Below are 24,268 nucleotides of genomic sequence, written 5' to 3'. Positions count from 1 at the left end.
TTCCATTGGGCTCATTACTGCCATTTAAATACAGCAGTAATTAGATACAAATAAAAGTAATTACTGCTGCACTCATCAATGACTCAGCTGGTTTCTCCTAGATTCAGGAGGAAGATTCAGACTTGGCTCTGCAATTAGAATATTGCCTAGTCTGCCACTCAATTTGGGAGGCCAAGCTGAGGATGGGTACAAGTGCTAATCACCATGACTGAACAATGGTTCACCAGGGCTCAATAGAAAGGCCCAGAACCAATGTCCCAAAAGTTCCATATACTTGGGGGAACTAGTGAGGAGGAGAATGTTTCTCATCCACACCACATGGAGGACCAGAATTGAAGAGGGTAAACAAAAAATTTGGTTCAAGGAAAATGCAAAACTCTAGGCCTGTTCACAGCTCCGAAAGTTGGGGATGGGATGGGGAGCAGGGCGGTGAGAAAGCGCGGATATCACAGATGAACAGTGCAGGCGCCATGTGGCTTACCGTAAACTTGGATGTGTACGTGCTGGTGGGCGGGGTCTGGGTCATGGAAAAGAACTACAAAACAAAGAGTCTGTCTTGTCACAGCAGCAACACCAGAAAACACACAGGACACACAGAGGAGCTCAAAGCCGCCTTGAAAAGACCTCCTGGCAAATAGGTGCAGAGGATGTGAACAAAGAGTTTGTACCTCAAAATCAGCAATCAGCCCTGAGTCCAAGAAGGGCTGGAGGTGGGGTGGGGTCAAGAATGGAGAAGTTGGGGCCAGTGAGGTGGCGCTAGAGGTAAGGTGTCTGCCTTGCAAGCGCTAACCAAGGAAGGGCCATGGTTCAATCTCCCGGAGTCCCATATGGTCCCCCCAAGCCAGGGGCAATTTCTGAGTGCTTAGCCAGGAGTAACCCCTGAGCATCAAACAGGTGTGGCCCGAAAAAACAACAACAACAACAACAAAAGAATGGAGAAGTTGTGGACTGACCCTTCACTGTAGTTTAAGTGTTTCTGGACCCCAAGGGAGGTGCAAGGGCCTCCTCCAATTCCCCAGCCAGGGAAGGCAACCATGGAAGTTAGGTGAAAATCTACAGAGCAACTCCCAGGGATCATAAAGCTTTGGTAAATGAACTAATTAGCTGAGAGGCTGACCCAAGTTTGGCCCAAGCAGTATTTCTTCATTTGACAGTCTCCAAGGTACCAGGGGATGAGACAGACTGGCCCATGGCAGCTCTGATATGAGGAACAGACTAAATGTATGTCTGGGATGTGTGGCCAAATGCAAAGTGGGGGCAGGCTAAGTGACTCTATCTCCCTGAAGAAGAAAGGTGGATGCAGTTTGTAGCTTGAATATACAAGGGTGGCAATTAAATGGTGTGGGAAAAGCCACCCATATTCCTTCATGGTCAGCCACCAGCCAAATGTGGATAAACCAAAGGGATAGTGCCACCGAGTGGCTGGCAATGGAAGAGCTTTAATAACTCTTTTTTTTCCCTTGGAAGAAGCAGAGGGGGGTGTGATGTTTCAAGTGTCTATGATTCTCTGGGACAGCCCAGAGGATCTTCACTGGGCTTTTTTTAATGCCAGCTTTTTATTATATTTTTATTTTATGGTTTTTATATACTTGGAGGTATTCAGGGGTTATTCTTGGCTCTGCATTCAGGAACCACTCCTGGCAGGCTCAGGTAACCATCTAGGATTCAGGGAATTGAACCCAGGTCAGCTACTTGCAAGGCAAGTGCCCTAACCGCTGTGCTACCACTCCAGCCATGTTGGCCTATGGAGTATTCTCACTGACACGCCATGGCTATGACATTTTCAAGTTCCTCCTATCTCTGTCAGGGAGACATGAGAATATTAGTAGCGAGGCCCTAGTTTTCTGGAGGGAGCAAGCAAAGAAAGAATGCAGTTGAAAGAAGGGGTCCTTAAAACCACTTTCCTTTGGACTCAGGAGAATGAACAGGCAGTTTCTTCCTTGTAACAGACCCACATTCCATCTGTTTCATTTGCAAACCTGGGTCTCTAACCATCCTAACCACCCGGAAGACTATGACTGCTCCAGGCTCGGTTGGTGGTGAGCATCTTTTAGCAATAAAGCATTTTAAAATGAAAGTCCATGTCTACATATCTATTATAGTCATAATGCCACTGCACATAAAACAGGCTGCAGTGGAGTATAAACAGTATTTTTGAAGCACTGAGAAGCCAAAGGCAGGGAGACTGGCTTGATTGCAACATTCATGCTACGGAGGTGGTCTAAAGCTACCCTGCAACAACCATGCAGTGCTAGTAATCTGTGACCTTGCTTCGTATTTCTCTATTTCTAGCCTTTGCTTTGAATGGACGCTGTGTCCCCTGGCAGGAGGCATCCAGCCAGCTCTAAGAGCACTTCACAAGTCTGCCACCTGCAGGGGAGTTTCACCCCATCCCATCCAAGCCTGTCGGTCTTGGGCCAGCTGTTCTTCACACCTTCCCACCTGCAATCCCAGCCTCAGGCACATGCAATCCTCCAAACCCCCGAGAGCACAGACCCAGACAGACACAGTCGCTCACCTGATCGTCAGCACTAAATCGTCTATTCATCTGAAAGAGAAACACAGCAGCAAGTCAGCAGTGCAGCCTGGCACCGGGCGCTGGGACAGAGAGCTCTGCAGTCCCAAGTGGTCAGTTTGAAGGTCCCAACCACAGATTCTAATACAGGGAATGCAGCGAGAGCGGAAGTGCCCTGAACACCCAGCTTTAGGTCTAGGGTCCCCCAAATAGAAAGGTCACAGGGTAACTTTGGCCTAACTCTCCTTTCTAAAAGGTTGAGATCCACTCCAGAGCGTGCTTCTCAGCAAACATGCAGGAGGACATTTGCCAGAATGTTCACAGAAACAAGGCTAAGGAAGAGTGTGGGGGAAGGAAGGTGTGGCTCTGAGATAGCGGGGGACAGAGGGCAGGTCCTTTTCCGGTATAGAAGGGATCTGATGCCACTGCCATGGACTGAGTTGCATCACATATGTCTGTGTTCCTGCCTTGTACCTGTTTCATCTCACTCCTCAGCCTGCTAATGCCGCTCCTCTCGGTTTTGGTGACACCAGTGTGCCCCACCTCATGGATGGAGATGGCAGGGCTAGATGTGGACGAGTGGATAGGCCGCACTGTAGAGAAAATGCACACAGGGTTCTTAAAAACAAATGGCACACCCTAGAGGGTGAGAAGTGAGCATTATGGGCAAGTAGAGGGCTTCAACACTGAGTTACTTCCCCCGGGTAGGCCTTGCTCCAGTGAACGGAGGCAGGAGGGCACGGGCTAAAGTGGCACAGACACTCCTTTAGCCAACCAGACATGGGGTTTGCTGTCGGGTTCTGCAGTACCGGTGATGAACCCAAGGCTTTGGTAGGTGCTGAACTGTAGACCAACATCCCGCCTGTGGAACTGGATGTTTGGTGAAAAATCATGTTTACTTCTCCAAAACCAATGCCTTCCTTGCAGAAAACTGAGCCCACTCCATTCAGAAAGCCAGAGTGGGAGGTTGGATAGTACAACGGGGGGCATTTGCATTGCATGAAGCTAGCTAACCCTGGTTCAATCACTGACACATACCATATGGTCCCCTAAGGACTGCCAGGGATGATTTGGAATAACTCCTAAGCAACACCGGGTGTGGCCCCCAAAACTGAAACCGAAACAAAAAGGCCAGAATGGGCTGGAGAGACAGGTCAAATGGTTGAAAATATGATTGGCATGTGAGGGACCCAAGTTTGATCTCCAGAACCACACGAGCACACTAGTACCACCAGGATTACTCCCTAAGCACTGAATCTGGAGTAGTTCCCGAACTCGCTCAAGTAGGATCCAAAAGCCAAAATAAAAAAAAAAAGCCATAGGGTCCCAAGCAATAGCACAATGGTAGGACACTTGCTTTGCACAGTTTCATCTGGGTTCAATCCCCATACCCCTTATGGTTCTCTGAGCACCACCAGTTGTAATCCCTGAGCGCAGAGCCAGGAGTAAACCCTGGGCACAGAGTCAGGAGTAAACCCTGAGCACCTCCAGGTATGGATCCCCAAATACAAATAAAAATTATTTCTGACATCTTAGGAATATCCGAATGTGTGTGAAATTTCAAGATGATCTGAGTTTCACAACTGAGCAAAATAGAACAAAGGGTGATTGAGTTAAAAAAAATGTCCTATCTGAGAAGAGTAGCCTCTCTTGGCCTTGCTTGCAAGAAAACAGATTTCGAGGTTCTTTCTTTTCTTCTCTTTTTTGTTTTTGGACCACATCCAGTGGGATGGAAGTCTCACTCCTGGCTGTATTCAGAGTTCACTCCTGGAGAGACTCAAGGAACCATATGAGGTGCTGGGGACCAAACCCAGGTCAGCTGTACAAAATGCAAGTACCCTACCCACTGTGCTGTGCTTTGGCCTCCAGATCTAGGGTTTTTGGGCAACATCATTCTCTTCCTCAGTACCCCAGCATCTGGACTTTACATCCAACAATACCTTTTCAGTAATCACGTGTCAAGCCTCGTGCTCCGTTCTGATGAGCAGACACTTCAAAATATTTATCCCGCATGTTTACATTTCAGGTATTGGGTACTTGGAAGGATTAGAACAGAAATTCTGGGAAACGAGCAAAGCTAGCAGAGCACATCTGATTGCCCACAGTGGGCTTGGGGTACTGGCTGGTGCTCAACTGGAGGCAAAAAACCATAAAGTACCCAATGTCCTTCTGATTAAACAAATGAATGACAGCCCACATCACATTTCTTGGCCTTGATGAAATAAATTCACAACTCTATCTGCAAATAATTTCACTTTATTATGAGGAAGAGAAATGATAATTGCTTCAATTATAATTAGGGAGCATTTGAGAACAGAATTCTGCCAGGACTTGAGTGATTATCTTTCCTAGTTCTGCAAACAAGGTTCTGGTAGAGCTACCAATTTGAGTGAGCAATGCGGGAACAAAATCAGCTCCATTAGCGCAAAGGTACCACAAGGTTGCAGGGAACAGTGAGGAAAAAGAGTTTGTACCTAACCCACAGCAGGCACATGGAGGTACAGAAAGAATGGTCTTTCAACTAGGGCCATCTCTTCCCTCCTAAAACCAGGGCGTAAGGAGACACCCCTAGACCTAGGCAGAGACATGCATACCCTGAATTCTTCCAGCATCCTTGGCAGTGTTCTCTGAAGCCTACAGGTCAGAACCCGGATTGCAGGTGCTATCCATCTCAGTCAAATAGTTCCCTTCCTTATGCTTCTGTTACAGTCCAATCTCGGTCACTATGTGGTTACTGTAGTTGTCTTCCATCCAAACCAGTGGTTCTCAACATTTTCCCCCCATCCCAGTGGCCAAGCAGTGCCAGTTAACTGGAAATACCTTTTGTATTGACTGGCAGGACATTACTGCTGTTGAAAACCACAAAATAAAGCAGTTCCGAGGTCAGGGAGATGGCTCCAAGGGGTGCTCACTTGCTCTCTATGCAGGAACCCCAGGTTTGATCCCCAGCACTACCTGCTTCTCAGAACCTTTGGGAGTGTGCCCTGAGCACTATGGTTCCAGAGAATAAGGCAGCAGCAGGCTCTCAGCTAGCTCCCTCCCTGCACAGCAAGACCAAGATTTTACTTACTGCTTCTTTCAACACCAAATTCCTTCCCACTGAGGATATGGTGCAGGAGGCTTTTCATATCAAAAGGGCTGAGATTCATCAAGCTTTCCGAAGCTTCTTCTCCTGAAACCAATGTTGAAAAGTGTCTTAGCCATGGGGCTGGTGAAGGCAGCTCTGGGAGGGTCTTAGGGGAAGGGAAAGGAGACATGGAAGATACTGTGGTGGGTCTCCCTGCTCCAGACAGCCTTACCCCTGCCTCGACAGTGCTAAGGCACTGATCCTAACTGCCTTTCAAGGTTGCTGGTCCTGAACATTTTTCTACCTCCCAAATGTGTTTTTTTAATCTAATTTTTATTTGTCTTTAATTTTTTTTTTGCTTTTTTGGGCCACACCCAGCAACGCTCAGGGGTTACCCCTGGCTATGTGCTCAGAAATCACTTCTGGCTTGGGGGACCATATGGGACACCAGAGGATCGAACTGTGGTTTGTCCTAGGTTAGTTTGTGTAAGGCAAATGCCCTACCACTTGTACCACCACTCTAGACTCTACTTGTCTTTAATTTTTTTATTGATTGAGGGTCTATGGTTTACAATATTATTAATAACTAATGCTTTCCCATGAACATAATTCCAATACTACTATTGATATTCCAATATCATCGGTGTACCCCCTCCATACTCTAAGGAACTCTATCTCAACCCCCCCCAACTCAATTTTGTGGATTTGTTCTCCTGCTGAGTTGCCTTTGGCCCTTTGCTGTCACCTAGGTGTGGGTATTTAAACTTCATGTCTGAGAGAGTTCATTCAGATGTATGACTTTTCATACCTTAACCATCCCCAATGTTGGACTTCACCTAGCAGTGGCTTTACATATTGAAATCAGTAGCATTTGTACCCAGGGAGGTGACAACGAACAGCCAAAAAGAGGCAGAAGTGCAGTGGAAGTTTCCAGAGCTTTTTTCTCCCTGACAGGAAATCCTAGCCCCTGGGCTGAATGGCTGGTAGAAGATGCAGCTAAATGAGAAATGTGCTAACATTGATAGCCAGGATGGGGAGCCTTGGACCTGGAACACTGGGTAGGCCTCCAGGAGGGCAGGGGGTTATGGGCAGACACAATTATCTTGCGCATTCTTCACACCTGAACAATTGAGGCTCCGTGCCAGCTCGGTGGCCATCACCTGAATAATGAGTCCGATCCGAAGTCTGAGCATCTCCAGGAACAGGCTAGGCTGAGCCCGGACATACATGGCCAGGTAAACCATGATCTCCTGCCGTGGACACACACAGAGACAGCGGTTGAGGGGGTGCCCCTGAACAGGTGCTGCCTGCCCCCCTATCCCCCAGCTGACCTGAGTGAGGACAGCAATGCTGATATCTTGCCCGCTGGCTTCATAGATGAGTTTCGTGAGCTCCTCAGGGGGTAAGGGGCTAGGAAGCAGCATGAGGACACATGAACGCTGCCAAGTCGGGCGCTATGTGCCCTCCTGGGCTCAGAGAACTATAGCACAGGCTTTGCCTGTGGGGGCCCCAGGTTCCAGTCCCCACACCACAAGGTCCCCTAACACCACCAAAGCAATCCTCTTCACTGGGTATAACCTGCAGTTACCACTAGGTATGCCTGCCCCCCCCCCACCAATTAAAAAGAAAATCAAAGGGCCCTGTTGTATTGGAGATGTGACTCAAGTGGTTGAGCACATTACTAACATGTACTATGCCCCAAGTTTGAACCCTGCTGCTGCATACCCTATTCTGAATCCCCAGTAGGTGTAGCCCTAATAATTTCCAGCAGGGATTCTTCCTGAATCACACTTAAGGCCAACACCCTGACCAAGCATTTTAGACTTACGCAGTTATGATTTTCTCACGAGGTTCAGGGGGCAGGCCCACTGTGAGTTGCTTCTGGTGTGACAGTAGGTCTGTGCAGGCCTGACCAGTTTGAAGAAGGAGAGAGATAAGCAAAGCCAGTGGGGGAATCACCACAGGCCACAGCACCTAAATTTACCTTCTAAGCTTGGGGACCCAGAATACACTGATTAGAAGAATTAGGAGTCTCTGTGTCCCCCCAAGATGTGCCCCCAGGCTGGCTCCCCAAGGCCCACTGGTGGGTACCGAAGACCATCACTCTTGCAAACACATGAGTTTCCCCAGGTCCCAAGGAGGGATGGGAGTCTGAAGGCAGGAAGAGAAAGAGCCCGTGACTGTCACAGCCCTAAAGCTGCAGTGTCTCCCTTATTCAAGTGTCATCATCAATGCTGGGATTTTACCATGGGATGAAACTTTCACATATAGAATGAGTTCTACTGTTTGCAGGGCCTTGGTGCAGAAAATATTCATGATGAATGTATCATGTATGCAAACACAAGAGGGGTCCAGGTCATGAAACACTGGGACTCCGATTCATAGTAAAGCCTTTGCTAAGACCCAAGGAGGGATCAAACCCAGCCATCCTCTTTCGTTTCCTCTGCTCTCCTGCAAGGACAGCTGGAGGGTAGGAGGACTCTGGGGTACTAGCTTTCAGCTTTCCTGACAGGATGAGGGTATGAAGAAAGAACCATGGGACCGGCCCACTTAGGCACACTCACCTCAGCCAACACTTCCACCTTCTTCTTGAGAAGGCCTGAGATATAGCGAATCAAAGCCCACTCCTGGTTCAAACCTGCTTTCCCATACAGTTCGCTGAGAAGGTTATAAACGGTGACCCCATGCTGTCCAGAGAGATTTGTGTCCCAGCTGGGGCCCCTATTGAGAGACAGAAAATTCCAGAAGCATGGTCTAGCAAATTAAAAGACGTTTTTTTTTTTCTTGCAGCCAAGCTCACTTTATTGAGAGAGAAATGAATCCCTAGTACTCCTGCCAAGTGCCCCAGCTCTCCCCAAGCCCAGGTCTCAGCACAAGGACTACATTTCCCCAGAACAGTCTCACTGGTCACTAACACAGAAGCTGGGTGCCAGGCCCCGGGGAGATGCTAGCCTCACCAAGACTTCTTGTCAGAGACAATGAGCATTAACAGGCAGAGAGGAGGTGAAGTCTCGTTCAAGGGGATCTGGGAGCATCGGGGTAAGAATTATCCTTAATTGGGCTTGCTGAAGGCCCGGAGGATGAGGGTAGAGAGTGAAGAAGAACAGAGAGAGCTCAGCCAAGCCAAGGCTGGTGACTTACTTGATAACATACAGAATGTACAGAATGTCTGCTTGGTCCTGTAAGTTTGAACAATCTTTCAGTTGTTCAACCAGCTTTTCACAGTCCAAGTCACCATGATCATCTTGAGGCCACTGGAAACCATCTTCTGGAGCCTGGTCAGGCAAATATCAAGAGACAAGGGGCAGGGGCTGAGTATGTGTGTGAACTTTCAGATCAAGAAGTGATACATCAGAGGGGGGGGAGATAGCCTTGCATGCAGAAGGATGGTGGTTCTAATTCTGGCATCCCATATGGTCCCTCGAGCCTGCCAGGAGCGATTTCTGAGCATAGAGCCAGGAGGAACCCCTGAGCGCTGCCAGGTGTGACCCCCCCCCAAAAAAAAAGAAAAGAAAAAGAAAAAAGTGATACATCAGTCTGGTCTTTTCACTCTGTGCTGGGCTTCAAGTTTTCTGTGAATCATCTATAGCTTTTTACTTAGAAGCCTTACTAACCTTTGATCAGTGTCTGGGTCAATGTTTGCAAGAGACTCAACTGAATAAGTTAAAATATAAGTGATTTTTACTTCTGCAAACTTTCTTTTTATTATTATTATTATTATTGTTATTATTATTTTGGTTTTTGGGTCACACCCAGCAGCGCTCAGGGGTTACTCCTGGCTATGCACTCAGAAATCGCTCCTGGCAGGCTCAGGGGATCATATGGGATGCCGGGATTTGAACCACCGTCCTTCTGCATGCAAGGCAAATGCCCTTCCTCCATGCTATCGCTCTGGCCCCACTTCTGCAAACTTTCTTTTTTTTGGGGGGGGTCACACCTGTCAGCACTCAGGGGTTCCTCCTGGCTCTATGCCCAGAAATCGCTCCTGGCAGGCTCAGGGGACCATATGGGATGCCAGGATTCAAACCACTGACCTTTTGCATGCAAGGCAAATGCTTTACCTCCATGATATCTCTCTGGCCCCTCACTTCTGCAAACTTTCAAAGTAGATACCCTAACCTCTGATATCATAAACCAGACAAGCAGTTATCTTTGAACTGAAGCAGAAGTGAGTGGGAGGGACACAAAGGGTGGCTGGTGAATACTTTGGGCATGGGGACAACTCATGACTTTTCTGCTTCTACATTATAAACTTCTTTAATTCTGTGCTTCAATAAAACATTTTTTTTGGTTTTGGGGCCACATCCGGTGATGCTCAGGGGTTACTCCTGGCTATGCACTCAGAATCGCTCCTGGCTTGGGGGACCATATGGGATGCCAGAGGATCGAAACCCAGTTCATTCTAGGCTCGCACAGGCAAGGCAGGCGCCTTACTGAGAAATAAAGTATGTGAAGTGTTTTTTTCTTCTGCCACACCTGGCAGTGCTCAGGGCTTACTTCCGGCTCTGTGATCAGGGGTCATTCCTGAAAAGGTTCAGGAGATCATATTTCATGCTGAGGATAAAACCAGGGTTGATCACATGCAAGGCAAGTACCTAAACTCTTCTATAATCTTTCTGACCCTTACTAGTACAAAAATTGTTGTGTAGTGTGTGTAATTGAAACATTGCCCCAGCTCAATATTTGAGTTCAATATTTGAAATTAACTGAGAGAAATAACAGCTATAAGCAAACTTAGACATCAATAATGCAGTGACATTTCACTAATTTACTCCAAAGAGGTGGTGGCATGTGCTTCTTATGAAGTGAAAAGTCTCTGGCAAAAAGTTTGAAGCAAATAATAGAAACTAACCTAATGTAACTAAGAGAGGATCAAACCAAGGAAGAGCTGCATGCAAAGCAAGAGTACTGTCATTCTGGTCCCCAAGTACGTAAGTTCCAAACAACCTAAAATTGAAGCTCAGTTATAAGTGTTTCTGCAAATATCTAATACTGTCCCCTAAGAGAAAGTGGAACAATGTAAAATTAGACAGTACTTTATTTCAGGGAGGACACTGAATGATTTTTTTTTCTTAAAAGGGGATAGTAGACCAAATAAATTTGGGTCCCTCTATAAATATTTTCAACAGAAAGAAACCTTCCTATTAATATAGAATGAAATCAGGGGAGGCCTTTTGTCTTTGTTTTGGGAGTACACCCCACTTTTCTGAGGGGTTAATCCTGGCCTTATGCTCAGGGATCACTCCTGGTGGGCTTGAGGGACCTTACATGGTGCTGGGGATCAAATGTACGTTGGCAGTGTGTAATAAAGCTTCCTACCCACTGTATTCTTGTGCCAGCCCCATTTTTGGGAGACTTTTGGATAAAAAAGCAAGTTGTAGAAAGAGAGGCTGCAAAAAAAAAGAGAATAAGTTCTGGGACCAATGGGCAACCACCTGTAATTTACTTCTCTTAAGGAATCTTTCTCTGGATTTGTATCCTGCTTGCAAGGAGCACTCTACCCCAGCTGTCTGGCACAGAAAGGCTTAGATCTTGAGCAAATTCATTTTACCCCTGTAGGAGATTCTGTTAGAAACTCAGTATAGCTTTTCCTACATCAAACTGATGCCCATTTTGGCACTGCAAATTCCAGAGAGGCTTTATATCATAAATTAGAACTCTTGACCCCCCCCCAAATCCTGAATATCAAGAAATAGGATGTTGGGGGATTCATTCATATAAAAATTCTTAGAGCACACTTGCACTGTATACCATTGTATAACTTTTTAAAGCAAGGAATTTAAAATAGTTTACCTTTTTAAGCAGAGGCTGAGGAGAATCAACGAGATTCAGTGATTTACGGTGGGCACTAAGAACTTTAGTTGGCAAAGTCATGGGAACAACTGGAAAACAAAAGAATTATTTTAAGAACAAGAATAAAATATTTATCTTGAGACTACCTCGTATTTAACATAAACCAACTAGAGGAATAATCATTTATTTAATTTAATGGATTTTAACAAAAATTTATCATACAGCCAACATTGTGTGCTTAAGTATGGGAACAAGAAATAACTGACATGGGATATATATCTTCCTATGAGGGGCTGAATTTAACCTTTTCTTACAAAAATGCATAGAAATGAATATATTTTAGAACTGGAAAGAGCCTTAGATATGATTCAGTCTAACCTCATTTTATTTCAGATGAGGAAAATAACCCTAGATATGGTAGACCAGATGTCCTAGGTCAGAGACCTCTAATAATCAGTGTGTCTGGGCTTCCTGATCTGCATGTTTCACTTGGCACTGCAGGGTGTTAAAATGTCAGTTTTTAAAATCATTTTTGGATGTTGTCATTACCCATATTTATTCATTAAGCTAACTCTGCCTTTCAGGCTTTCTTTTTGCATTTTGGGAGGATTGGAAGTTTTCCAGGAAAAGGTGATGCATATTTAAAAATATTATAGAACTTTAGGTAAGCTAAGGAGTTGAACATCTCTAGTTTTAATTCTTTTCAAACCTCCACTAATGAAACCAAGTATAATTTTTTTAGAGGCTAAAGTGTCAAAAATAGGGAAACCAGGAAAGAAGACAATAGTTAGACAATTTTTGGAAACAGGAAAGTTGATGGACAGGCTAAGTGGTTCATCAGACACAAGGCAACCAAACACCCTGTTTCCCATGGGAATCCCAGAACCAGCCTGATTTATATCTAATAATCCTTGGAAGTCTAAGCTTGCTGTACTGTACCTTTAGAATGAGATTTTCAGCGGGGGAGGTATCAGAGATAGCATCCAAAAAACGAGGAAGGCTAATTGGGAAGAAGCTGTTCTAGAAGCAGTGAGTTCTTTAAATGCCATTCTCAACATGACACAGCTTGGTGACTTGTTGAGAAAAGCATCCTTGGTGACTGTCTTTCTCATACTGATAGAATTAGAGAGTGTGCCTGAAGAAGGCCAAAGGGAGGAGGGGCTCTAATAACAAATGAGGGGAAGCAGGAAAGCTGACTGTCATATCTGAATATCCCGACACATTCCTTAGATGGAATAGCTCTCAGCAGCTCAGATTCCTGGCTGTCAAAAAGGAGACTGAGGAGACTGAGGAAAATCTGGCAAGCAAATTGTCATGATAGACCCCCAATAACACACTCAAATTCTCATGAGGAACAAATCACTAAGAGATGTCCAGCACTGGGGAAAGATTCCAATAAGAAAAGAGAAACAGGGGCTGGAGTGATAGCATGGTGGCTAGGATGTTTCCCTTGCACTCCATATGGTCCCCCAAGCACTGCCAGGAATGTTACTTGAGGGAAGAGCCAGGAGGAAGCCATGAGCACTCTAAGGTGTGGTCCAGAAAACAAACAAACAAAATGAAACCAGGAGACTCAAATAAAAAAATAAGATAAAGTAATATGCTGTAGATGGAAATCATTCAAGGAGAAGAAAACAAAAATAAATAAACCCAAACCTCTGCCATTAATATTCTTAGAGTATAAAAAACTTGTGCTGTACACAAGAAACCAGAGCAAATACAATGCAGAGAACAAAGACAAAAGGGCAGAAAATTCAAGAAAAAAATCCAAATGAACAAAAGATTCAATTAACGGGGGTAGTTCAAAGAGCTTAAGTCCTTGCTGCTAGAACAGAGCAAAGGATAAAGAGATAGAAGAAAAATCGAATCATGGTGGAATATGGGAGGGGGAGAGAGGTTTTTACAAGACTGGAACACGCATTTCCAGTGTGGAAGAAAATTCCCCAAATTGGCTATTGAGAAGATGATTTTGCAGAGATTTGCAGTCCACCAGGAAAAGAAAAAGTATTTTCTATTGGCTGAGAAATGCCTTAAAACCCCTTGCTGTTACAGCTTGAAGGGACAATCAGAACAGCCCTGAGGATCAGCACCAAATGTCCACCCACAAAAAAATCTTAATTTGCATTTCCTCACACCTACAAAAGTTTCTGTCTCTGAGTATAGGTCTCCTGAGCTCAAATTATGCATTTTCTTGCTGAGCCAGGATGTTAGGAATTATCATATGCCTATCAAAGAGAAATGCTTTGTTACTTTAATGTCAAATTTTCTTCTATTGAGAATTGGGGTGGGCAGCACAAGCAGCAAATCAGAATGTTCTCTGTATCAGCTTGCTTTTCTCTAGTCAGCCATCACTCAACCATCTCTCTGAAAAATAAGTTCTTTCCTCCATCCAGTGGTAATTATTCTTAAAGTTAATATCAGATTGAAAAGGACCTTGGGTAACCAAAACAGTAGATGAAAATGTATACAGATCAAGACACAGAACTGAAATGTTAGAACTTGGGAACTGAGAAGAGCTAGAGGAGCTAGAGAGAGTGTAAGAGTTGAGACCCTTGCACAGTTGGCCATCCCCCAAGCACTGCCAGGAGTAATTCTGACTACAGAATCTGCAAGTAAGCCCTGAATACCTCTTCCTTCAACAAAAAATTGGAAAAATTATGTATTGGAAAGATTGAAAATCAGAATACAATTGCATTTCTTATAACAATGATAATAATAAGGTATAAAGGACCGCTTTTAAAATTCTAAAAACATTATTTTCAATGAAAAATTCTATTCCCAGTCAAACTCTCAAAGTTAGAGACTATTTGCAGATATTTTCAGACTTAGGAAATTTCAACTATTTTATCCATCATGTATTGTTTTCTCAGAAAACTGCTGGGTGTCCTCCATCAAAAGACTAAGGAAAAGGCATGATACTGAAAACGGGAGCGCCAATACTGGAGATGGGGAAGTCTCATGACTCTCTACAGGAAGATGGTGAAGGAAGAGTACAGAATATAATTTACATCTTTGGGAGGGCAACTAATGCAAAAAGAGGCGGTGAATTTTAAAAACAAGCAAGTTGAGGCCGCCATCATTATGTCTTCTTCCATAGTAACCATTTTTATTTTTAATCTATTGAAATTCTAGAAAAAGTGCCACCACAAAAATGAGTCAAGAAAAAATAACTAGGGAGTTGGAGTTGGGTAGGGCACTTGCCTGCACATAGTAGCTTTGATCCCTGGTACCTCATACGATCCCTCACATCTCAAATGATACCAGGCACCAAGCCTGCAATAAGTAAATCCCTGTGTGCAGAAAGGCAGGAGTAAGCTCTGAACAGCAGTGAGTGTGACCCTCCCAAAATAAAGAAAAGGGAAGTAGAACCCAATAGACCCAGCCAGAAAATTCATGGACTCTAAGAAGAGGAGTGGAACAGAGACTCAAGAGTATAATCAACAGTGTAGAAACTTACATTGTGAGGCCATGAAAGGTATAGGAAGAAAACAAAACAAATTAAAACACGGGGTCACTACCTTACTTTAGAAAATATGAAAAGTAAAATATGATATAATCATTATATATTAAACACTCAGTTGGTAATAATATTTGCATATACATAATATAAAATATGAGCACCAAATTAACTTATACACAACCATCTTAGAGAGGGGCAGGAAGGACTTGGGGGCAGTGAAAGGCACAAAAGGAAAAATTTGTATTTGGTGTCTTTTAGGATACTTTGACTTTTACATACTACTTATGTATTGCTTTTTATAAAGGAAGTCATTTGAGCACGCAGAAAAGAGTTAAGAACATACATGGCATTTCCAAACCCTTCGCTTTGGCCATCATTGAAAGAATGTCTCGAGTGGAGTGAACGGCACTGAAAACGTGGCTGTCTTCTGTCTTCTTACTAAGAGGGGGCAGATAACATTTCAATGATGTGCTTTGCAGAAGGTGGTTGATATACTGGTCAAGTTCGTCCTGGCTTTCTGTAATGAGAGAGAGAGAGAGAGAGAGAGAGAGAGAGAGAGAGAGAGAGAGAGAGAGAGAGAGAGAGAGAGAGAGAGAGAGAGAGAACTGTAGAAATGTTCAAAATAAACATTATTCTAAATAGAACATTCTAGTGCATGTATGGAGAAGGCAGCCCTGAGTAAAATTAGTAGATGAAACTGTTCTGATATATCTTAGCCACAACCTCAGAGAATCAAGATAATGCCTGTGTTTATAAATTTCTTATTTAGAAAAACTCTAGGGAAGGAAAACACACTCAAGTGTGTTCATATCACATTACCCCAAGATGAAGCAAAAACATGGTAGAGGACATGCAATCACCAGCCAATACCTAATCTTTTTGGTTTAGTTTGGCAATTTCCTATACTATCTAAAAAACAAGAAATAGGTCACCCTAAGCTCTAATTTTATTCAGTTTCACAATTTCTATCTAACCAAACTGAGATCATTCTACCCTTCCTTTGAAAACACCCTTTGTGTTTAAAATATATTTTGGTGGAGAGTCTTCTTCCTTGTAAGTTTTGGTGCATGTCTATCTAGGTTTCTCAAAAAGCCTCTCCCGGGCTGGACAGGCTGGGGAGTACCAGGGCTTCCGGTGCTTGCCTTGCATGAGGTCTATATTGGTTCAATCTTAGCACCACATGGTCCTCCCAGCACAAAGCTGGGAGTAGCCCCAAATGCCACTGGGTATGGCTCACTCCCTCCAAATAAAATTAAAAAACCTCTACATTAAAATGAAAAACATGCCTCTATATTGCAGCCCAAGTGTTTAAACAGCACTTAGCTTGCTTTAATCCATGTAAGTCTTTATGTTAATTAGCCATCATTTTTTGTGCATAAATTGTAGGACCATTTGATGACAATGCTGAGGACCCACCTGTAGGCACATCACAACCCTCACCTTGATTGCCCTTATTATATATATCTTCCAAATAGCCCCCGAAGTCCGAATCACTGTCAGGACTGAAGTTGCCTTCACTGCCATCATCAAACAACTTCTCATCACAGTCTGGATCCAAAAAGGTCAGGTAGGTGTAGAACGACGTGGTGAGAAATTCCGAAAGGCTCCCCAGTTTCACTCTGCCAAGGAGACAGTGTTAGACAGGGGAGTGGTATGGGACCATGTTTCCACCTGGAATCATGCGGAGACTTTCAACAGCCAGGTGGTGCTTTGGCCAGGATCAATAAACACCCCACCACCCACATTGCTCCGTCTAAGTCAGCCAAGCAATTACAACAACAACTCAAGAGCAAAGAATAAAAAGAAAGCACTCAACAAATGTAAAGCCAAAATGAATCATGTGGATTTCTTACTCCCCAACCCGATACAAATACCAAATCTATTTGACTGAACCAGCCACTTCACAGAACATTTTGAACCTCTTTTATACAGAACCAAGTTGGGTCCTTGCCCTAAAAAATAGTGGGAGGAGAACCAAACCACAAGCAACGGCCTAAATGAATGGTCCCAGGACCTTGAATGTTTGAGTCTCCACTAGGGAACAATGACCACGGGCCTGGGGAAGGAGAGGTGTCTCTGAGTAGGGTTTCTTTCTAGAAGGAATGCCATGCAAGGGTTATTCCCAAACCACAGCTAGAGTTCCCACTGGCACTCGTGCATGAGCAGCCTAGACAAAGTGCCACACACACACACACACACACACACACACACACACACACACACACAAAACCCTCAGCTAGATTTGCCACGTAAGATCCTGATACAAAGACAAGAGCCTCTGGGTGCTACAGGTCCCCTAGATGGCACCTCCGGAGAGCAAGTGGGCACTGTGTGCTTCTTAGAGTGGTGAAGAAGGAACATCAACCAGCACCCCAGCCGTGTGAGAGCTCTGGCATCAGATTATGTTGCAAGCGGTACCCCTTCAATAATGATATTGCAAACCATAGTGTCTAAAAAAGTAGAATGAAGGGCGATTAGAATGTCTGACACCGCAGCAGGTGGGTAGCAGGAAGGAAACTGTGGACATTGGTGGCGAGAAATGTGCACTGGTGATGGGTGTAGGATATATGAGTGAAATTAATCATGAACAACTTTGGAACTGTGCGTATCTCCTGATTATTTAATTAAAGAACTTATTTTAGAAAAATTAAATAAAAACAGTGACAAAGAAAATAAAGAATAAATGGACACGGTGCAGATGCATTCATAAATGCACTTTGAAGGTGAATGGGCAGAGCAGAAGGGCTAGATAAATCCCTGTTATAAGTAAATGAGTCACTAGGCTATGCTCACACTTGGCATGTGGGAGTCCTGGGTTAGATCAGTGCAATGCATGGTTCCCCCAGGCCCCCAAGGAACAGAGTAACATTGCTGGTTGTGACCCCATAGCTATTATGGGGTCGAAAAACAAAACACAGTCTCCAGGGAGAAGCCCGAGCCAGTTCTGTATATTTGTGTTGGCCTGAGGTTAAGCCAGTGAGGGCAGGAAAGGCAGCAAATTTTTCTGGAATGAAGCTAAAAGGAGTTAGTGCAAAGGTTCCAGGTAGGAAGCCAAAGGAACAATCTGGCAAGTTTGGTGCCTTTTTTAAAAAGCATATTTTGGGGTCTACTCACAGTCATGCTTGGGATGCCCCAAGGAGAGAAATGTTTTCATTAATTTAACTAGAACGGTTCTGCCTCTAGTGTAACTCCTGGGGATGAGGCGGACAGTATGGGTCTGGTAAAGTGCTGCTGAGGAGCCCTTGGGATCCCTTCAAGCACCCCACCCTTTGAGCTATCTCCTCACCCCAGATCCTTTCTCTTCTGGGCCCTCAGACCCAGAGGCAATGTGAATATGCAAGTCTACCTGAATGATCAAGATCTGGGGGCGTGGGTAGACAGGTGGGGGCAGTTAGTTTCAGCAATACATTTCAAGGAATCAAACCAAGATGAGATCTTGAGGCAACAGGCCCCAAGGGGAAGTAATACAAACAGGATAATCATCTAAAGAAATGAAGTCCCATTATTGCCAGACAAAAAGCAAAAACCCCAAGCGGAAAGCTGAACCCCTTGTGGAGATGCAGAAACTAAAGAGCAAGTCCTCAGAAGAGGAAAAACTTCAGCAGGAACAAAAGGCTGAAAAAAGAACCTGAATGACAGGCGGTGTCTGAAGGTCTCTTTTTTTTTTTTTTTTTTTTTGCCAACTATGCTTGTTATTTCTGGGTCCCCTGCAGCCCAAACAGGGGTGTATGATGACTTTCTTGGGGGGTGGAAAAGAATTTGGACATACCCTGGTGTTCAGGGCTACACCTGGTTCTGTGCTCAGGACTGATAGATACGCAGTGGCATTCAAAGCATACCTGGTAATGCTTTGAATTTTTTTCCTTTTCTTTCACGGGGTTCTCTCCCTTTCCCTCCCCTCTACTCCCCTCCCCTCTCTTTTCCTCTCTCCTCTTACCTCCCTTCCCCACCCCTCCCTTCCTCTCTCCTCTCCCCTCCCCTCTCCACCCTACATATTCTGTCTAGAATGTGCTACCCTCTTCTCCTTTATAATAATTTTTTTGACTTCACTATTCGACTTCCCCCAAAAGTTTTTTTCATTTCTTTTTCAGCTCTGAGGACCACACCCAGCAGTGCTCAGGGCTTTCTCCTGGCTCTATACTCAGGAAGCACTGCAGCTGGGGGGGTCAGGGGACCATAGGTGGTGCTACGGATCAAACTCAGGCTGGCCATGTATAAACCAAGTGCCCTATCAACTATGCTATTGCTTTGGCCTCCACAATTCTTTACTGCAAGGTTTGACGATGAGTCTGGGAGGGTGCTCAGAAGTCAGGAATGCCCGCTTTTTCCTGAAAAAGACAATATTGCTCTCTTGCCAGAGGTCATGGGTGCCCCCAAACTACAGTGGTGGGGATCAGTTCCCATACCGTGAAGCAGTGTGGCTTTGAGGTACAGTTCACTAGCTATCTTGTGTGCCTGGTGGGGTCAGAGTTCACCAGTCCTTGCATTTCCCTACTTTTCTGGGGAGACCTGAGGTAGAGAGAGTAGCATTTTCTCTACTGAGGTTACCATTTCCTTGTCCCCCAACTTCCCAAGGGTAATCTAAAAAGTAGCGACTCTGGTCAGTTCAAATTCAGAGAAGGTTGGGTAGGTACCCTTTGGAGATATTTCCCCAGAAAAAAAAGGTTCCAGGAAACTCAGAGCCAGCCCAAGTGGGATTTCTGAACCCCCTTAGGAGAAAATTCAGCAGGAACTCAAAAAAAGACAAAAGACCAGAAAAATTTCAAAATCCTTTCCTTCCACAGCCTCTGGCAAGACATCTGCAGAGAGGACTGAAGCAATAGTGCAGTGGTGAGATGCTTGCCCTGTACACTGCCCACCTGGGTTCCATCCCTGGCACCACATACGGTCCTTAAGCCCTTGAGGAATTACCAGGAGTAATTCCTGAGTGAAGAGCCAGCAATAAGCCCTGAGAATAGCTGGGTATGGCCAGAAACAAAACAAAGAGTAAACAAACAAATAAAAAAGAACTCTAGAGAGAGCCTTAAGCTAAGGCAGTTGGGAACAGCCCATACAGAGGGACTCTTCTTCCCCCCCAAATGATTCCTTCTTTTTTGAGTGCATTTCTTGTTTCTTCTGGTCTCTTCTCTCCCACAAATATGCTCCCATTGATTCACTGTCCTCTGAAATTCTCTGCCAGAACAGATCCGTCTGTGAACCCGCAAGAGTGGGAGTGGTGCATGTAACAAGTCTTCAAGTCCCAGGACATAGGGAAGGTTGACAGAGAGGCAACTGGGGAGTCCGTCTTGCTCAGTGCCCCAGTTTTCTGGACTGGCTGCACTGCAGAAGCTGGACATCCTCTGGAAACTTCTATGGAGCTCTGCCTCTATTCTTCTAGTAATCTAGTTCCTTACCCACAGAAGTGGAAACAGCTCAGGGGACAGAGTGAAGAGCAAGGAGGTGACCCATTCCAAATGGGGTGAGTACAATGAAAGACCTGATTTTCAGGGGGCCCTTAGAGTTATAACACCCTGACCCCACCCATGCTGAGCACTACCCCAGAAGCTGATGTCTCCAGCTCTGTAAGTGATTTCCAGCCACACAGCAGCCACATGAATGAGCCGCACAACTAAAGGGCGTGACAGCCAGCAAGAACCCCAGCTACCAAAATACCTGAGCACCACAATGAGACCCAGTGAGCACCACAATGAAAGGAGCACATGTGCCATGTGTGTTAACTGCTGCAACACACATGTCAATGCCACAACTGTAGCTCCACCCCACAAAATACCGTGGCTGAGTGTGGCAGCACCACAAGCTGATGTGCCACTTCACGCAAGTGAGCATCATGACCAACACACAATTGAGAGCACCACAAGCAATCGTGGGTGCCACCTCGAGGGTCACACCCACATAACAGGGCAGGGCCAGGCCAGGGAGACAGAATGTGAGACGCACCTAATTATGGCCTCTGGTGCCATCTCTCCAGTGCGCTGTCATATGCCACAGAATGATGTAACCTGATTGGAGGCAAGGCAGGTGCCCACTGTACCCTGGGACATGCAGATGTCCAAATGCCAGGGAGGCCTTACTGTCCGCCAGGGCCAGGGCTGTGGAGTGAGAAACAGGGAGTGCCTGGACGGGCTCAGAGCTATTGCCCAGCAGGTGAGCAGCTCAGCTCTACTGAACGGGAATGTCCAATGGACCACCATGGCCAGTAGTGGGAGATCACCACAGAGACATGGCAGAGGAAACTAGGTTTCATGATAGTGGAAACAAACATGGAAAGGGATTTCTGGGAAGCAGCATGATGCCACAGCTCTCCTAGTGCCCTGACCCTAATATTTGAGGACTCTATTTTGAGCCCGAGAAACACTTACATGACACACAAGAGTGCACAAAGCATTCCACACACATTCCTCACTTCAGAGACAAACAGCTGTGTCATCTGTGTTATCAGGTTTCCTGGAGCCCCTACAAATTCACAGCCATCCCTTGCCCTCATGCTGCTTTGGAACACATTCCTGTTTCCCAACAATGGGCACATTAGACAGCCCTGACATTATTTTTTGGCTTGACAGCAGCAGGCGTCTCTATCAGCAGTTAAAAGGAGACACAGGAGCAGAGTAGCCAGAGATGCTAAGAAAGGGCAAGAACACTTCCCTGTTTTGGGAAAGTCATACATTACCTAGCTCCTCCAAAATAGCCATCCTCTAACTTTCTAATTGTAGAAAGAACTGCAGAATGAATGTCCGAGCCATCATTTGCTAAGGAGGTGAAGGGGAGAAAAAAAAAAGAAAGAAAGATGGATTAGTTGGCATAATCTGAGCACACCTACTTCCTTCCACATGCACAATCTGACCAATACACATAGGGCAGAAAAGGTTCCTGAGCTAAGATGCCAAATGACTGAGAAGACCTGCAGTACTGAACTGGGTGGGGGTATTGGGGTATAGAATGGGACCCAGAGGCATTAAGTTACTGAGCATGGTGTGTGTGATGGGGAAGGTGAGCGTGGGTCGGCCCGTCATGCGCCAGCACGTGCACAGATGTGCCAGCTCGATCCGCAGCATCTCCACCATCATGTCGTTGTCCAGGGCCAGGTAGAAGTGGTGCTGGTCGGTGAACTGCAAGGCAAGCCAGGGCAGGCTGGGTCAACGCATCCACCTCCATACCCACCGCACAACCCCACCTGTCCCTTTTATCACCAGTCAGGACAGAGAAGAGGGTCGATGCTGGCTCTCCTTGCCTCTAACATGAGGATCGCCATGCCACCGAACCAATTGATGAGCTCCCTGCTCAGGTACAGGGCCTACAGCAGCAGGAAAGCTGCGGGCTGCAGCTGGAGTGATTTACAGCTGCTCAGCAAGCACTTTCAACACTGGCCCCAGCTTGCTATCTCGGCACAGAAATCAATAACTCCTGGATTCTTACTCTATCCAGGGCTGCTGGCTCAAGCTGCTTTGCAAGCAAAGGTATTGAGAGCAGGCAGGCCCTGGATTGTGTCTCCCTGTTGAATGGTCCTGTCAGTACCTTGTATATTTAAGATAAGGGACTAATATCTAAGATATGCAAGGTACTGACAGAGATTAACAAGAAAAAAACCATCTAACCCCATGAAAAAATGGTGAAATGAAATGAACAGACTCTTCCTCAAAGAAAATTGGCCAAAAGATACATGAGAAAACGCTCCACATCACAAATCATCAGGTGTTGTATATGAAAATATTTCCATAAGATTATTCTTTGCCTGTTGTCCCACCTTGACCTTCCAGGTGGGGGCGCTGTTGAGAGCCAAATAAATAGCATGGGTGCCAGGCGTTTGAGGTCTTTTGCCAGAGTTGGCTGGCTGGCTCGAGGTGTGTTTTGGAGCTAGAAGCAGGCTGACAAAGGACTCTCTTCACCCAACATTTTACCCCTTAACCCTCCTATCTGTGTGGATTATTTGCTGCAGATAAATATTACCAAGATCTCCCCGCAAAAGGGGACAAGGGGATGGAAATCAATTTCTCATTCTGGGAGCTCTTTGCGGATTCACAAACAACAAATAAAAGAGTAAATGAGACCCAACAATCAGGAAGATGCAAATCAAATCAATGATGAGGTACCATCTCATGCCAGAGACTGCACACATCACAAAGAACAAGAACAATGAGTGATGGTGGGGATGTAGAGAGAAAGGAATTCTCATTCACTGCTGGTAGGAATGTCATCTAGTCCAGCCTTTATGGGAAATAATATGGAGATTCTCAAAAAACTGGAAATTGTGCTCCCATATGATCCAGCTATACCACTCCTAGGGATATACCCTAGGAATACAAAAATACAATGCAAAAATCCCTTCCTTGCACCTATATTCATTGCAGTGCTATTTACAATAGCCATACTCTGGGAAAAAACCAAGATACCCTTCAACAGATGAATGGCTAAAGAAACTGTGGTACATATACACAATGGAATATGATGCAGCCTTCAGGAGAGAGGAAGTCATAAATTTTCCTACACATGGATGTACATGGAATTTATTATGCTGAGTGAAATAAGTCAGAGGGAGAGAGATAGACACAGAATAGTCTCACTCATCTATGGGTTTTAAGAAAAATTAAAGACATTATTGTAATAATGCCCAGAGACAATAGAGATGAGAGCCGGAAGGATCGGCTCATAACATGAAGCTCACCACAAACAGTGGTGAGTGCAGTTAGGGAAATAACTATGCTCAGGGGTTACTCCTGGCTCTATGCTCAGAAATTGCCCCTGGCAGGCACAGGGGACCAGCTGGGATGCCGGGATTCGAACCACTGTCCTTCTGCATGATAGGCAAACGCCTTACCTCCATGCTATCTCTCCGGCCCTATCATGACAATCTTAATGAGTGAGAGAGGTAGAATGCCTGTCTCAAATACAGGCAGGGGTGGGGAAGGAGGGTGGGGCATTGGTGGTGGGAATGTTGCCCTGGTGAAGGGGGGGGTGTTCTGTTTATGACTGAAACCCAATTACAATCATGTTTGTAATCGTGGTGCTTAAATAAAGATATTATATAAAAATAACAACAACAAAATAAATGTGAACTAAAGGCACTGCTGCTGAGGTTGATGAAAACCCAATTGTTCTCTGGCTCCAGTCTAGTCCCTGCTCAGCTTGGCTCTGATATTGCTCATGGAGGGAAATCACTTCCCAGATGGAAGTGAGTATTATGGGGAAAGGCCCACGGGTTGATGCGTCTCCCTGAACAGAAGGGAGACAGTGACTCCACAATAGAACCGTTTGGTCTGATCGGATCCAAAGCTCCTAAGGGAAGTTTCACAATAAGGGTTTTGTGGAGCCAATCACAGGGGCTGGCACCTGGAAATTAACTTGGGCATGTGTTTTGCAGACAATCTGATGATAGAATAATCAAGGACTATTGATTAATTATTGATTAAATTATCAAGGATTATGCTTCAGGGCACCA

At 45.2% G+C, this 24,268-nt stretch overlaps 1 protein-coding gene across 1 annotated transcript in view; it reads right to left on the bottom strand.

Annotated features, from left to right (window-relative positions):
• The window catches only part of PHKA2 (phosphorylase kinase regulatory subunit alpha 2), a 68,568-nt gene that overhangs the window by 4,417 nt on the left and 39,883 nt on the right, over positions 1-24,268 (bottom strand). The window contains exons 16-29 of the mRNA XM_049766780.1: positions 21,797-21,941; positions 21,503-21,581; positions 16,276-16,454; positions 15,179-15,352; positions 11,376-11,464; positions 8,724-8,857; positions 8,147-8,303; positions 7,411-7,490; positions 6,914-6,992; positions 6,703-6,832; positions 5,586-5,687; positions 2,990-3,108; positions 2,519-2,548; positions 482-535 (exon numbers count right to left, since the gene is read on the bottom strand). Coding sequence (XP_049622737.1) covers positions 482-535; positions 2,519-2,548; positions 2,990-3,108; positions 5,586-5,687; positions 6,703-6,832; positions 6,914-6,992; positions 7,411-7,490; positions 8,147-8,303; positions 8,724-8,857; positions 11,376-11,464; positions 15,179-15,352; positions 16,276-16,454; positions 21,503-21,581; positions 21,797-21,941 — 1,551 coding nt within the window. The remainder of the gene's footprint in view (positions 1-481; positions 536-2,518; positions 2,549-2,989; positions 3,109-5,585; positions 5,688-6,702; positions 6,833-6,913; positions 6,993-7,410; positions 7,491-8,146; positions 8,304-8,723; positions 8,858-11,375; positions 11,465-15,178; positions 15,353-16,275; positions 16,455-21,502; positions 21,582-21,796; positions 21,942-24,268) is intronic.

This window comes from Suncus etruscus, chromosome X (genome assembly GCF_024139225.1).
Source record: "Suncus etruscus isolate mSunEtr1 chromosome X, mSunEtr1.pri.cur, whole genome shotgun sequence".
Classification (NCBI taxonomy): domain Eukaryota; kingdom Metazoa; phylum Chordata; class Mammalia; order Eulipotyphla; family Soricidae; genus Suncus; species Suncus etruscus.
The sequence above is the reverse complement of the archived record's forward strand: the minus strand, read 5'-3'. Positions and strand labels throughout refer to the sequence as shown.